The sequence below is a fragment of the Staurois parvus genome, unplaced genomic scaffold, assembly GCF_062004578.1.
Source record: "Staurois parvus isolate SC_StPar_1 unplaced genomic scaffold, SC_StPar_1.0 ptg000169l, whole genome shotgun sequence".
NCBI lineage: Eukaryota > Metazoa > Chordata > Amphibia > Anura > Ranidae > Staurois > Staurois parvus.
Genome location: NW_028317965.1, coordinates 1,067,431 through 1,082,097, shown reverse-complemented (window position 1 = coordinate 1,082,097; position 14,667 = coordinate 1,067,431). Strand labels below are relative to the sequence as shown.

General features: G+C 43.1%; 1 protein-coding gene across 2 annotated transcripts in view; it reads left to right on the top strand.

The window, feature by feature from the left end:
• FBXO11 (F-box protein 11) overlaps positions 1–14,667 on the top strand; it is a 140,842-nt gene that overhangs the window by 62,313 nt on the left and 63,862 nt on the right. The window contains exons 3-4 of one of the 2 annotated variants that reach the window (XM_089676435.1): positions 13,129–13,210; positions 14,020–14,161. In XM_089676435.1, coding sequence (XP_089532561.1) covers positions 13,129–13,210; positions 14,020–14,161 — 224 coding nt within the window. Of the gene's footprint in view, positions 1–13,128; positions 13,211–14,016; positions 14,162–14,667 lie in introns of both variants that reach the window. The other variant, XM_089676434.1, reaches the window with a different exon arrangement.

Here is a 14,667-nt window from a genome sequence, read left to right as displayed (position 1 = left end):
TATAGTGAAGGAAAAAAAAAAGCCGGCAATTGAATTTAAAAACTGTCACTGACACATAGTGACAGCCAGTGAGGGAGCCTCTCTGTATACACTGCTACCTCAATAAATATATATATATATATATATATATATATATATATATATATATATATATATATATATACACACACACACTGCTGATCTCCGGCCCTCTCCTTGTACACACTGCCCCCCTCTACCCTACAAAGATGGCCTGTCACTCATACAGTGAAGGAAATAAGTATTTGATCCCCTGCTGATTTTGAATGTTTACCCACTCACAAAGAAATGATCAGTTTAAAAATCGAATGGTAGGTGTATTGTAACACTGAGACAGAATAGCAACAAAAATTTCACAAGAAATGCATGTCTAACAAATTCTGCACTGATTTGCATATTCATGAGGGAAATAAGTATTTGATCCCCTATCATTCAGCAGGATTTCTGGCTACCAGGTGTCTTTCATACAAGTAACAAGCTGAGATTAGAAGCAGTCTCTTAAAGGCAGTGCTGCTAATCTCATTTTGTTACCTGGATAAAAGACACCTGTCCACAGGAGCAATCAAACGATCAGATTAAAAACTCTCCATGGCAAAGACCAAAGAGGTGTCCAAGGATGTCAGGGACAAGATTGTAGACCTACACAAGGCAGGACTGGGCTACCAAACTATCGCCAAACAGCTTGGTGAGAGGGTGACAACAGTTAATGCCATCATTCACAAATTGAAGAAACACAAAACAACTGTCAGTCTCCCTAGGTCTGGTGCACCATGCAAGATCTCACCTCGTGGAGTGTCAGTGATCATGAGAACAGTGAGGAATCATCCCAGAACTACACGTGAGGATCTTTTCAATGATCTCCAGGCAGCTGGGACCTCAGTCACCAAGAAAACAATTGGTAACACTACGCCAACAAGGATTGAGATCCTGCAGTGCCTGCAAGGTCCCTCTGCTCAAGAAAGCACATGTCCAGGCCCGTCTGAAGTTTGCCACTGAACATCTGATTGATGCAGAGGAGGACTGGTGGAAAGTGTTGTGGTCAGATGAGACCAAAATCGAGCTCTTTGGCATCAACTCAACTCGCTGTGTTGCTTATGACCCCAAGAACACCATCCCAACTGTCAAACATGGTGGTGGAATCATTCTGCTTGGGGGGTGTTTTTTTGCTAAGGGGACAAGACAACTACACCGCATCAAAGGGATGATGGCTGCAAGGGTGCTGTGACTGCACAGAGAGGCACAGAATCTGTAGTAGCAGTTCTGGTTTCCTCTGTACTGCCGACTTCTGAGAAGGGGGGGCAGAAATGAGCTTCTCCATGGCTGCACAGAGAAGCACAGTATCTGGCATAGGAATTCTCTCCTCCTCTTTGCTGCCGACTACGAAGGCAAAGTGGGGGCGGAGATGAGAGGGGTGCTGCAGGAGAGAGGTGCAAGGGCCGCATGAAATGGCCTGATGGACCAGACTCTGGGTATTGCATTGATGTTTGAGGCATAGTATATGTAAATAATGGTTCTTATTTAGGATTATTTTAAGGGGATTGCAGAAATAACAAATGCATCTTTTCATAAATGGCCCACTATATGTGTTATAAGATATTAATTTTAAAAAAGTGTTTTACATTTGATCACTGGATGTTTTTTAAAGCATGTATGTGATCATAAAATGAACATTTGCGATTGCTGTAAGTGTTTTGTGGGAGTTTTTTGTAATATTCCATGTTTTAAGCATTCTTCCTATCCATAATGTGATAGGTTTTCAACTTTGTGCCAGTTTGCTTTCCCTTACAGCAGTGTCCCCATATCATTTGATTGCTAAAACCAGCTGTGGCACATGTTGTCATTGCATCATGCCCCTGGTGTTGCCAAAGCTTCACTTGCTGTAAAATGCTTGTATGTATTCCATGATAGAATGCACATAAGTTTCCAGAATTTTCAAAAAATTAGTGTAAGTGTTTAAAGGAGAAGTAGGACCAAAGCTCTTTTGGCGCTACTTCTCTGGGTCATGGGAGTGCATTTTGTTTTGCACTCCTGTAACCTGTATGCAGACAACCGCAAGCTAAAGTCCACTGTCAGCTGACGCACTTAGCCGGTCGAGGCTCTGGAGGGATCCCATATTTAATGTTTGGATCCACCCAGCTGCCTGAGGGGCAGCTGTGTCTGCATGCTGTGGAGAGCCTGAGCCAGCCGTTCTGCTCCCCCCATGCAAGTATGGATGCTTTATTTTAATTTTTTTTCTTAATTTCTCATGTCTCTTTAAGGCTATCAGACTGGCAGTGAGTGTGTGAAAATCATTGAGGCAGAATATGGGAGAGCGTAAAACCGCAAGCATGATGTAGATAAAGGGTGAGTGAGATAGAGGGACAGGAATTGGGAAGTACAAGGGTCTACTGACAGTAGCAAATGAAATAGAACAGACCATTACATCAGGTAAAATAAGTATTGAACACGTCATCGTTTTACTAGGTAAATACATTTTTAAAGGTGCTATTGACATGAACTTTTCTCCACATGTCGGTAACAACCCATGCAATCCATACAGAAACCAAAACAAATAAGTTCAGAAGTTCAAAGTTGTGTAATAAAATTAGATGACACGGGGAAAAAGCAGTGAACACACGAACTGAAATTTGTTTAATACTTTGTCCAAAATTCTTTGCTGATAATGACTGTCACGAACGCGGGATCGCTGTCACCAACATGGGGCGATCCCACGATCGCGATGTCCAATATGTGACGACCGCGGTGTCAGACCCCAGCCCCTCTCACCAAACTCGTGACCGAAGGACTAGCCAATCTAAAACCGCGATGTCACGTGCGTAACAATGCCACACCCAGCTGCACCCTGCAAAACTATTTTCCAGCTAATTGGACCACAATCGATGTACCGGCAGCCTGAGCGATTGTTACTCGGTCAGGTTAATTACGCAATTAACCCTTCACACTGCCATCACCTCCTTTTTGTACAGAGAAAGAGGAAACTTGGCGATATCAGTTATAACACTATAATGGTTGAGGTAATCGTCTGTATAACACGGTTATACAGAGGGTTAAACAAACACAGTAGCGTTCTCTTTAGAGGCAGGAATTCATAAATTGCAATACAGAGATATAGAAACAGTTAACACTTTCAGAAAGAAAGATTTATTACTAATAGATCAAACGGGTGCAATAAAAATCTTTACAGAAAAAGATGCAAGTAAGATATATACCGTATTTTTCGCTCCATAAGACGCGCCTAGGTTTTAGAGGAGAAAAACCAGAAAAAAAATATTCTGAACCAATGGACTGCAGACACAGTACAGGGGATAACCAAAGACTGCGGACACAGTACAGGAGATGGCCAGAGACTGCGGACACAGTACAGGGGATGGCCAGAGACTGCGGACACGGTGCAGGGGATGGCCAGAGACTGCGGACACGGTGCAGGGGATGGCCAGAGACTGCGGACACGGTGCAGGGGATGGCCAGAGACTGCGGACACGGTGCAGGGGATGGCCAGAGACTGCGGACCTTTGGGGAGGGAGGGGGAACGGGTACCTGAATTTGACAGGTACCCGCTCCCACTTACGCGGAGTTGTCCTTCGTTCTTCTTCCCGCGGCGGCTTCTGTGACAGCCGGGTGCCCACTGTGCATGCGCGAGAAGCGCTGCGCTTTGTGAATGGCCCGGAGCCTTCTGGGATCTGTCATGTGTCCCAGAAGACACTGGACCATTCACAAAGTGCAGCGCTTCTCGTGCATGCGCACTGGGCACCGCCGCCTCGGGAAGACTGCAGCGCTGGAGCGAGGAACAGGTAAGGTCCTGCAGGAGAGAAGAGCTGAGCGGCCGACTCGATATTCTGACATGGTGGCGGCAGAAATACCGGACTGGCCGCTTTACATTCGCTCCATAAGACGCATTGACATTTTCCCCCTTTTTTTGGGGGGGAAAAAAGTGAGTCTTATGGAGTGAAAAATACGGTATATATAAATATACAGAGACCAACAGCACAGCAAAGAGATATCAGAGAGAGGTGAAAGGCTTAAGGTACTTGCCAAAGTCCTGGGTTAGCAGATCCAAGTTTCAGAGCGAAAGGGCACGGGTCTCCCCAGGTGGTACTGATGTTAAAATGGGAGACATCTTCAACTTCTTTCTCTTAGGCCTGACAGCCCAATTTGTAGTTCCCCAGCAGGGGGTATCTCTGAAGTCAAGGACCAATACCCCGTTTAGGGCGTTGAGGTCTGGGCGTGGACCTAAACTAAAGCCAAAATCTTTCCTAACTCATATTTTGGCTCATAACTCTTCATATGCACCAGTGACACTCCATCCACGGGTAGATTATTATGCAGACACGTTTGAGGATTGATTAGATATGAATTCTGAAATTATACACTGAACGGTTCACGAGATCTACTTTTCTGCTTTCCTATGTATTCGAGACAAGGCGAGGGACCTATCAAATTGTTCATCTTCTCTTAGCCAATCTGACGATATGTCTGGTTTTTATGTAAGTCTCTCTTATTCCAAGATATGAGACATAGGGGAAAAATGGATTTTTAAAGTGTTAGCTGATCCTTGGAATGTCTTGAACTCCAGGGAAAGCTTGCCTTCTCTTATACGAGGTGTTACTTTTTACAGGTTCTTCCGCCAGCTAGACCCCAGCTCCCTTGGGGACTTTATAGCTCCTAGCCCCCTGCTGGGCCCTGGCCTCCTGTGACACTCCTAACAAACATACACACTTGCCAAATGTCGCTGTGACTCTGAGAGGGAAGGGGGAAAGTATGAGGGAAGAAAATGGAGATTCTTAACAAAATGGAGGACTGCATCAGTCTCTGGGTATACGCTGTTACAATGACATTTTCAAGATGCCTCCTATATGGAAAAACTAGTCATATGCATTGCCCAGTTGTGATTTTGGCCCATTCTTTCACACAGCCTTCATATCTTGAAGGTCCCATGGGCATCTTTTATGTTCTCTAATCTTTAGTTCTTTCCATAGATTTTCTGTTGGATTCAAGTCAGGTGATTGACTGGGCCATTCCAGCAGCTATGTTTTCTTTCTTTGAAGCCAATTGGCTTTGTGTTTGGGATCATTGTCTTGCTGAAATGTCCACCCTCGTTTCATCTTCATCATTCTGGTGGAAGGCAGCAGATTTTTATCAAGAATGTCTTTGTACAGTTTTTCATTCATCCTTCCTTCAATGATATGAAGTTTTCCAGTACCATCTTCTGAAAAACAGCCCCACATCATGATGTTCCCACCTCCATGCTTCACTGTTGGTATGGTGGTTTTGGGGTGATGGTCAGTGCCATTTGACCTTCAAAAATGGTGTGTTCTATGGCATCCAAAGAGTTCCATTTTCGTCTCCTGACCAGACTATATTCTCCCAGTATTTCACAGCCTTGTCTAAATGTTGTGCAGCAAAGTTTAAATAAACTTCAACATGCTTTTTCTTCAGCGATGGAGTCTTGCTTGTTGAGCGTGCATACAGTTATGAATAAACACGTGATTGAGTGAAACGCGTCAACAGTTCTGTACTTGTCCTGGTGCCTTTTATGTCTTATAGATTCAATAAACTATTTTGATATTTCATCACCATCCGGTTTGCGGCTAACCTTTCTTCCTGATTGAGCGTGCATACAGGCCATGGCGGTTCAGAGCATTACTTATTGTTTTCTTTGAAACAATTGTACCTGCTAATTCCAGGTCTTTCTGAAGCTCTCCACAAGTGGTCCTTGGCTCTTGGACAACTTTTCTGATTCTTTTCACTTCTCTGTCAGAAATCTTGTGAGGAGCACCTGGTCGTGGCCAGTTTATGGTGAAATGATGTTCTTTCCACTTCCAGGTTATGGCCCCAACAGTGCTCACTCAAACATTCAGAAGTTTAGAAATCCTTCTGTAACCAATACTATCAGTATGTTTTGCAACAATAAGATTGTGAAGGTTTTGAGAGAGCTCTTTGCTTTTACTCATCATGAGATTTTTCTTGTGTGACACCTTGGTAATGAGACTCCTTTTTATAGGCCATCAGTTGAGACTGAACCAGCTGATACTAATTTGCACTGACAAGGGGCCGGATTACTTTCTAATTACTGATGGATTTCAGCTGGTGTCTTGGCTTTCATGCCTTTTTTGCACCTCCCTTTCTTCATGTGTTCAATACTTTTTCCCTATGTCATTCAATTTTATTACACATAACTTGATTTCTGAACTTGTTTTGGTTTCTTTGTATGGATTGCATGGGTTGTTAGACATGTGGTGAAAATTTCACGTCAATATTACCTTTTTAGAAGTGTATTTGAGAAAAATGGGGATGTGTTCATTACTTATTTTACCCGCTGTAATTTCTTCTGTTATGAAAATGATCTATTTACATTCTAATATCTGTTAAAAGCTACTATACCTGCTGGGTGTAACTTGTGTTTAGCCACCTCCCGCCTGGCCAGTGTACATAAACGACCAGGTGGGAACTTCCTCGTTCTGAGTGGACGTTCCTGTACGTTCCTCAGACCACGTGCCTGCGTGTGGCCCCAAGGCTGTGTAGCAGCACAATTCTGTGATAGTTGTGTCCCTCGGTCACAATCCATCTTGGATCGGTATATGGGCTCTCTGGTTGGCCTTGCTGATCACGTGATAGCTGTGTCCAATTACAGCCATCTCAGAATGTCAACAGAGACACGTCTCTGTAGTTGATTTCTTGCCTGAGCTCCTTCAGAGCTCAGTGGGGGGAGGGGGGAGTGGGGGAAGCTGCAGATTCATCCATTACACAGATCTGCATCCATCCCACACCAGTGCACCAAGCACCATTTGTCCCTGTCCATAGCCCAAATATCAACATCTGTCAGTGTCCCACAAACATCTGTCAGTGTACAGTGCACAAAACATCTGTCATAGTATACCAGTGCACAAAAATAATAAAAAAAATTTAAAGTACCCCCATCCCCCCTTGCTCACGTGCAAAGGCAATCGCACGCATTGGTCTCATACACATACATACACCGTGTTCCAAATTATTATGCAAATTCTATTTAAGTGTCACAAAGATTTAAATATTTTGTTTTTCAGTGTAACTCATGGATGGCATTGTGTGTCAGGTCTATTTTGATCACTGAAAACAATCTCTGACACCTGTGATAATTAGATTGGCAGGTGAGCCCAATTTAAGGAAAAACTACTAAAGGAGGATGTTCCACATTATTAAGCAGAGCACTATTTTCAAGCAATATGGGAAAGAAAAAGGATCTCTCTGCTGCTGAAAAGAGTGAAGTAGTTCAATGCCTTGGACGAGGTATGAAAACATTAGATATTTCACGAAAACTTAAGTGTGATCATCGCACTATTAAGAGATTTTTGGCTGATTCAGAGCACAGACGGGTTGGTGCAGATAAAGGCACATTGAGGAAGATTTATGCCAGATCCATGCATCGGCTCAAGAGAGCAGCTGCTAAAATACCATTACATAGCAGCAAACAGATATTTGAAGCTGCTGGTGCCTCTAGAGTCCCACGGACATCAAGGTGTAGAGTCCTCCAGAGTCTTGCAACTGTGCATAAACCTTCTATTCCGCCACCACTAACCAATGCTCACAAGCAGAAACGGCTGCATTGGGCAAAAAAATACATGAAGACTAATTTTCAAAACAGTCCTGTTCACTGATGAGTGCTGCGCAACCCTGGATGGTCCAGATGGATGGAGTAGTGGATGGTTGGTGGACAGCCACCCTGTTCCAACAAGGCTGCAACGTCAGCAAGGCGGTGGTGGAGTCATGTTTTGGGTCGGAATCATGGGAACAGAGCTGGTCGGCCCCTTTAGCGTCCCCGAAGGTGTAAAGATAACCTCTGCAAAGTATATGGAGTTTACGACTGACCACTTTCTTCCCTGGTACAGAAGGAAGAATTATGCTTTCAGTAATAAAATCATCTTCATGCATGACAATGCACCATCTCATGCTGCAAAGAATACCTCTGCATCAATGGCTGCTATGGGGATAAAAGGAGAGAAAGTCATGGTGTGGCCTCCATCCTCCCCTGACCTCAATCCTATTGAGAACCTTTGGAGCATCCTCAAGCAAAAGATCTATGAGGGTGGGAGGCAGTTTACATCCAAACAGCAGCTCTGGGAGGCTATTCTGACAGCTTGCAAACAAATTCATGCAGAAACTGTCCAAAACCTCAAAAGTTCAATGGATGCAAGACTTGTGAAGCTGCTATCAAATAAGGGGTCCTATGTTAAAATGTTTAAAAAGGTAAAATGTTGTTAAAAGTTTGATTGAAATAGCTTTTGATTTCAGTAAATATGCTGCAAACACAACAAATGACAATTTTCAGTTCTTTACAACCTATAAAGTGTTTTGAAACTTACTGTGCGGAATAATTTGGAACAGTGTATTGTAAGTGTTTTATGTTTAAAAAAAAAAAAATACTGTTATTAGGAGGTTTGTTCAATAAAATGTGAATTGTACTCTTAATAGTTGATATCATGAGAATTATGCTGACTGTTATTTACATCAATTATTTAGGTAAATGAGAAAAATGTAATTTGCATAATAATTTGGAACAGGGTATAAACAGTGATCACACCACACATGTATTGCTGCGAACGTCTGAGCGAGAGCAATAATTCTAGCACCTGACCTCTGTAAAGCTAAACTGGTAACCTGTAAAGGTTTATAAAGCGTCACATATGGAGATTTTTAAATACTCTAGTTTGGCACCATTCCATAACCGTGCGCAATTTTAATGCATGACATGTTTGGTATCTATTTACTTGGTGTAACATCATATATTCTATTGTACAAAAAATGTGGGTATTATATTGTTTGTGTGCGCATCAAAATTATTTAACCGCCACTGTACATAAACAGCCAGGTGGTATCTTCACCATTCTGAGTGAACGTTCCTGAATGTCCCTCAGAATGTGGCCACACAGCTGTGCGCTCTCGGTGTCCCTGCGTCCCCTGGACACAGCGCAATGCCGCTTGGCAGAAGGGCTCTCTGATTAGAACTTCTGATCACATGATGGCTGTGTCCAATCGCAGCCATCATAGGAGGTCAACAAAGCCACCAGTCTGTTGGCCGGCTCTGCCTCTTCTCACAGAGAACCTGCTAGTGAGGAGAAGCAGAGCAGATCTGTGTAAAACACACACACATCACCCCATAGTGTCCCCCACACAGCTGTCAGTGCACCAGTGATCCACATCTGTCACACAGTACCAGTTTAAATTCCACATCTGTACCTGTGATCTAAATTTGTCACAGCATAACCAGCGTAAAGTCCACATCTGTGCCCGTGATCCACATCTGTCACAGCGTACCAGTGTAAATTCCACATCTGTACCAGTGATCCACATCTGTCAGTGTACCGGCGTAAAATTTGAATTTGTACCAGTGATCCACATCTGTCAGTGTACCAGTGCTCATCTACTTCTGTATCAGTGATCAACAATTGTCACGGCCTACCAGTGTCAAATCCACATCTGTCAGTTTACCAGTGCTCAATATCTGTCACATAGTACTAGTGTAAAATCCACATCAGTACCAGTGAATAACATCTGTCACGGTCTACCAGAGTAAAATCCACACCTGTAACAGTGAGCAATACCTGTCAGAGTATCAGTGTGAAATCCACAGCTGTACTAGTGAACATCAAAATCAACATCAGCAGTGCAGCATAAACGTGTCTAAAAATTATACACCAGCGAGGAGACTTTCCAGATACTGAGTATGACGGACAGGAGTAGTGGGGAACTCTTTGTCGGCCTCAGATTCTGAGTATAAGCCACTTGAAAGCAGTGGGTCAGCAACAGATTCTGAGGAGAGAGTCCAAACAAGAGGTTCAGGAGATCTGAGGAGAAGCAGGCATCAGTAGCACAGTGGCGATTACAAGCAGCACAGCACTCCCAGAAGATAGCAGCAGAATGTATTTTGGGGTGTAATTTTTGCTATGTACATACGATGTGTTAGAGATATCTTATAAATAGACAACTTTGTGTAAAAAAGAAAAAATAATACATTTCCATTTTCTTTCCACATTTTCTGAAAACTTGTCGAGAAAAAAAAAGACATTCAAAAGACTCATTATGCCTCATAGAATATACATTTGGGTTGTTTTCCTTCCAAAATGGGGTCATTTGTGGGTAATTCCATTGTCCTGGTGCTCCAGGGCCTTAAAAAATGTGATAGGTAGTCAGGATATGAGATGTCATTTATGCCTCCTGTAGGTACTATTTGGATGTTTGGAAGTCTTACACATGTGTTATCCCCATACTCAGGAGGAGCAGCAGAATGTGTTTTGGGGTTAAGCTGCAAATACACATATGCTGTGTGAGAGGAATAAACTGTTAATATAACAATTGTGTGGAAAAAAAACCCCCAAATGTTATTTACTTCATTTTCCAAAGAATTGTGTGGAAAAAAATTACAGGTTGAAAAAACTCACCATGTATCTTACTGAATACCTTGGAATGTCTACTGTCCAAAAAAGGGGTCATTTGGGGGTATTTGTACTGTCCTGGCTTGTTATGCAGGCCATAGACGGGGAGAAAAACGGCCGATTTTTCTTTTAAAAAACGAAAAATCGGTCGTTCAAGCGGCCGACGTTACCAGCAATGGTAAAAAAAAATCGGCCGATTTTCATCCAGTCTACAGCTGGCAAAAAGTGTCCCTGCAGAGAGCTCTGCTATTTATTTGACAGTTCTTTGACATTTATAGCGGTTGCAACAATGTATCTATCTATTTGTATCCATTTAGGATACAGATGTTTTTATTCGGAAACAAATAGATACATTGTTGCAACCGCTGTAAATGTCAAGGAACTGGCAAAGAAATAGCAGAGCTCTCTGCAGGGACACTTTTTGCCGTACTGGAATTCCTCTTATTTTTCCTCCTCCCTCCTCTTCCTGGGCAACAACTTCAGTTTGGATCTGCCACCTACTTAACGCAGACCTTCACCAATGAACAGGGCAAACATTTTGAAGAATAACTACTCCTTTTTTTTAAATTAACAGTTTATTTTTTTATTTTCACTTCTAACATCCTAGGCAAGGGTGACATATCTAGCATATTTGCACATATCTTGCACACATAGTGGGCCTTTAGGACCTTGCAAGCACCAACTAAGTGACTGCGTATGTGCAAAATCCCATGCATGTGCAGGAAGCAGCAGGTCTCTGCCATTGTGTGGGACCTGGCAGATGTTCCTGTGTGCATGTGTGGGATTTCTCACATGTGCAGGCTGCCAGGGGTGTCTGCCAGGGGTGTCTGCCAGGTTTCACTCATAGTGTGTCTGTTCATGTGAGGAATACTGGTCCTTAATGGCTGTGTGTGAGCAGAGCAACAAGGACGAATTCTGGTCTGCAAGGAGTACAATGCTGAACTAGTTAATTTTTTGTGTGCGTGTAAAAAAAAAAAAAAAAAGTATATGCGTGTGTATGTGTGTTCTACTGTCAGCTGCTTCTGTCTCCTGGTTTCCAACCAGTGTAGTGTTGGCTACCACCAGCACAGACTACTGGACTCACTACAGGCACTCATACCCCACCGTGCTCTTGCGGCCACTATTCCAGTATCGGTGGATCCTGAACCTGAGCTGTAGGAGAGGCCTTCCTCTTCACGTCAGGCTCAATATGTGACAACGCTTTTTTAAAAAGCTGTCTCTACATACACTATTTTCCAAAAGTATTGGGCTGCCTGCCTTTACACACACATGAACTTTAATGGCATCCCAGTCTTAGTCCGTAGGGTTCAATATTGAGTTGGCCCCGCCCTTTACAACTACAACAGCTTCGACTCTTCTGGGAAGGCCGTCCACAAGGTTTAGGAGGGTGTCTATGGGAAGGTTTGACCATTCTTCCAGAAGCACATTTGTCAGGTCAGGCACTGATGTCGGACAAGAAGGTCTGGCTTGCAGTCTCCGCTCTTAATTCATCCCAAAGGTGTACTATGGGGTTGAGGTCAGGACTCTGTACAGGCCAGTCAAGTTCCTCCACTCTAAACTCGCTCATCCATGTCTTTATGGACCTTGCTTTTTGCACTGATGTGCAGTCATGTTGGAACAGGAAGGGGCCATCCCCAAACCGTTCCCACAATGTTGGGATTGCCAGACAGAGAAGCATGATTTGTCACTCCAGAGAACACGTCTCCCCTGCTCTAGAGTCCAGTGACGGTGTGCTTTACACCACTGCATCCGACTCTTTGTATTGCACTTGGTGATGTAAGGCTTGGATGCAGCTGCTCGGCCATGGAAACCCATTTCATGAAGCTCTCTATGCACTGTTGTTCTCCTAATCTGAATGCTACATGAAGTTTGCAGGTCCTTAGCTATTGACTCTGCAGACAGTTGGCGACTTCTGTGCGCTTCAGCATGCGCTGACCCCGCTCTGTCATGTGATGTGGCCTACCACTTGGTGGCTGAGTTGCTGTTGTTCTCAGTTGCTTCCACTTTGTTATAATCCCACTAACAGTTGACTGTGGAATATTTAGTAGCCAGGAAATGTCACGGATGGACTTATTGTACAGGTGGCCACCTATCACGGGACCACGCTTGGAGTCACTGAGCTCCTGAGAGCGACCCATTCTTTCACAGATGTTTGTAGAAGCAGTCTGCATGCCTAAGTGCTTGATTGCATACACCTGTGTCCATGGAGGGGATTGGAACACCTGAATCCAATGATTTGGAGGGGGGAGAGAGAGAGATTGTTTCTCTTTTTCATGTTTTTGACAACAATCCCCTCCAGCCTTTGCGAAAATATGCCATCTCCTTATGTTCATGTGTCACCCATACAAGAAATTTGTTAGGAGTTTCAATCCATCCCCACTCTTATTTTTGGACACTGGTAGCAATAGAACCCTGACAGCGGAAACCTTTCCCTGTTCTGTCCAAAACGAACTAAATGTTGGACTGGACTTAAGCTAATTGTAGCTGTTTAAATGAACATGCCGTGGTCTTTGTAGTATGGCTATTCCACTGTACCATTTTGCTTTTATTGGTTAGGTTAAATTATTTTGAGGATGTCTCTTTAAAATGTTTTTTTTTAAATGTTTGGGAGGGTGAAAGACAAACATGCAATTAAAATGTATTTAAATTTTAGCTCTGAGACCTGTTAAATCTTTCTCTAACCAAGATTTCATTCTTAAAGGGTGCTTCAACTTCGACAACTGAAAACTTCGGTCATAGAGCGAAGCGTGCAAGAATGTCTGGGAAATCCCAAGACCTACCTGGTAAAACTGCTATTCAAATTCTTCTGTCTGTGTGATGTATTTGTCGAGCAGTTCACACTGGTGTGTTGCATAGTTATACACTGGTTTGAAGGAAAAAAAACAGTAGAAAAGTAGCAAGAACCCTACTTTTTTCAATGCTACACGGTAATACATGTCAGTGCAATGTGTCTTAAAGCACAAGGAAAACCACAGGCCAGCATAAGATTGGCTTTTCTGCCATGCCATAACCCCTTTGTGTGTCCCAGTAAATGATGAGAAAAGTGCATATTAAATTGCAACACACCGCAATGTAATATATCGATGCACATGCGTTTACCTGCTCTCAACGCACGCTTTGCCGTCTGAGTAGACCTTTAGGCTTGGTTCACACCTATGCAGTTTGTTTTTGATCTGTTTTTGCAGTGTGTTTTGCGGCTCGCTGTGTTTTTTGATGATTTTTTATTTTTTCTTGTTTATAGGCAGATCAGCACTACATGCTTTTCTGCAGCATCTCCATTAAAGTCTATAAAACCAAAAACGCAACTTTTCGTGTTTAAAAAAAGTCCCTGACCCTTTCCAAACGCACCGGGTGAAATTGCAGGGATGTGAACCTGTCCCATAGGAAATCATGTTAAATGGACTGCTGTGCGTTTCCACAAAACGCAGCGGAAACCGCATAGGTGTGAACCTAGATTTAATCTGTGTTCCAATCTGGGTTACCTTCATGCCAGCTGCTTGTTTAATTCATCAGACAATTTTTTGTTCCCTGTATTAAAAACATCTATTGTATGAAATCATTAGTGATTTTTATTCTGATGCTTCAACAGCAGCACCCGCAGAACAGTACCTTCAGGAAAAACTGCCAGATGAAGTTGTGCTGAAGATCTTCTCGTACCTTTTGGAGCAGGACCTCTGTAGAGCAGCTTGTGTGTGCAAGCGCTTCAGTGAACTTGCAAACGACCCTATTTTATGGTAAGTGGTGTGTTTATGGAAATCTTTTTAGAGAAGGCTGCTAGGATGTTTTGGATTTGTACTGTTATATACATCATATACTGTCTCAAATGTCCGAACCTAGCTGCTGGAAGTATTCAGCTACACTTTACCACTTTATTGTCCCTTCTCCCTCCAACACTAGACAAATAAGGCTGGTAACTGACAGTGGTGGGAAGTGTGTGCTGTCGGATTGCTCTTGGACTATATTCCTACGTCTGCATTTTATTGTATTGCTTAGAAAATGCTTCCTGCAACTCTGCTGCAGTTTTTTGCAAAAGTTTAGTTTAATAGGAATGCATGTAAAATGCAAATAAAACGTGTCTAGAACACACCTCTCTGAGACTGCAGGACAGCTAATTTAGCCTCGGGCATTTAAATTAACAAAGTGCTGGCTTTATTTTAAGCTCAGGTTGGGTAGCCTTACAAGTGGTTTCTCAGGGAAGGGCGTAAGGGGCTGTACAGGTTCAGCAACATTGTCCATCCCT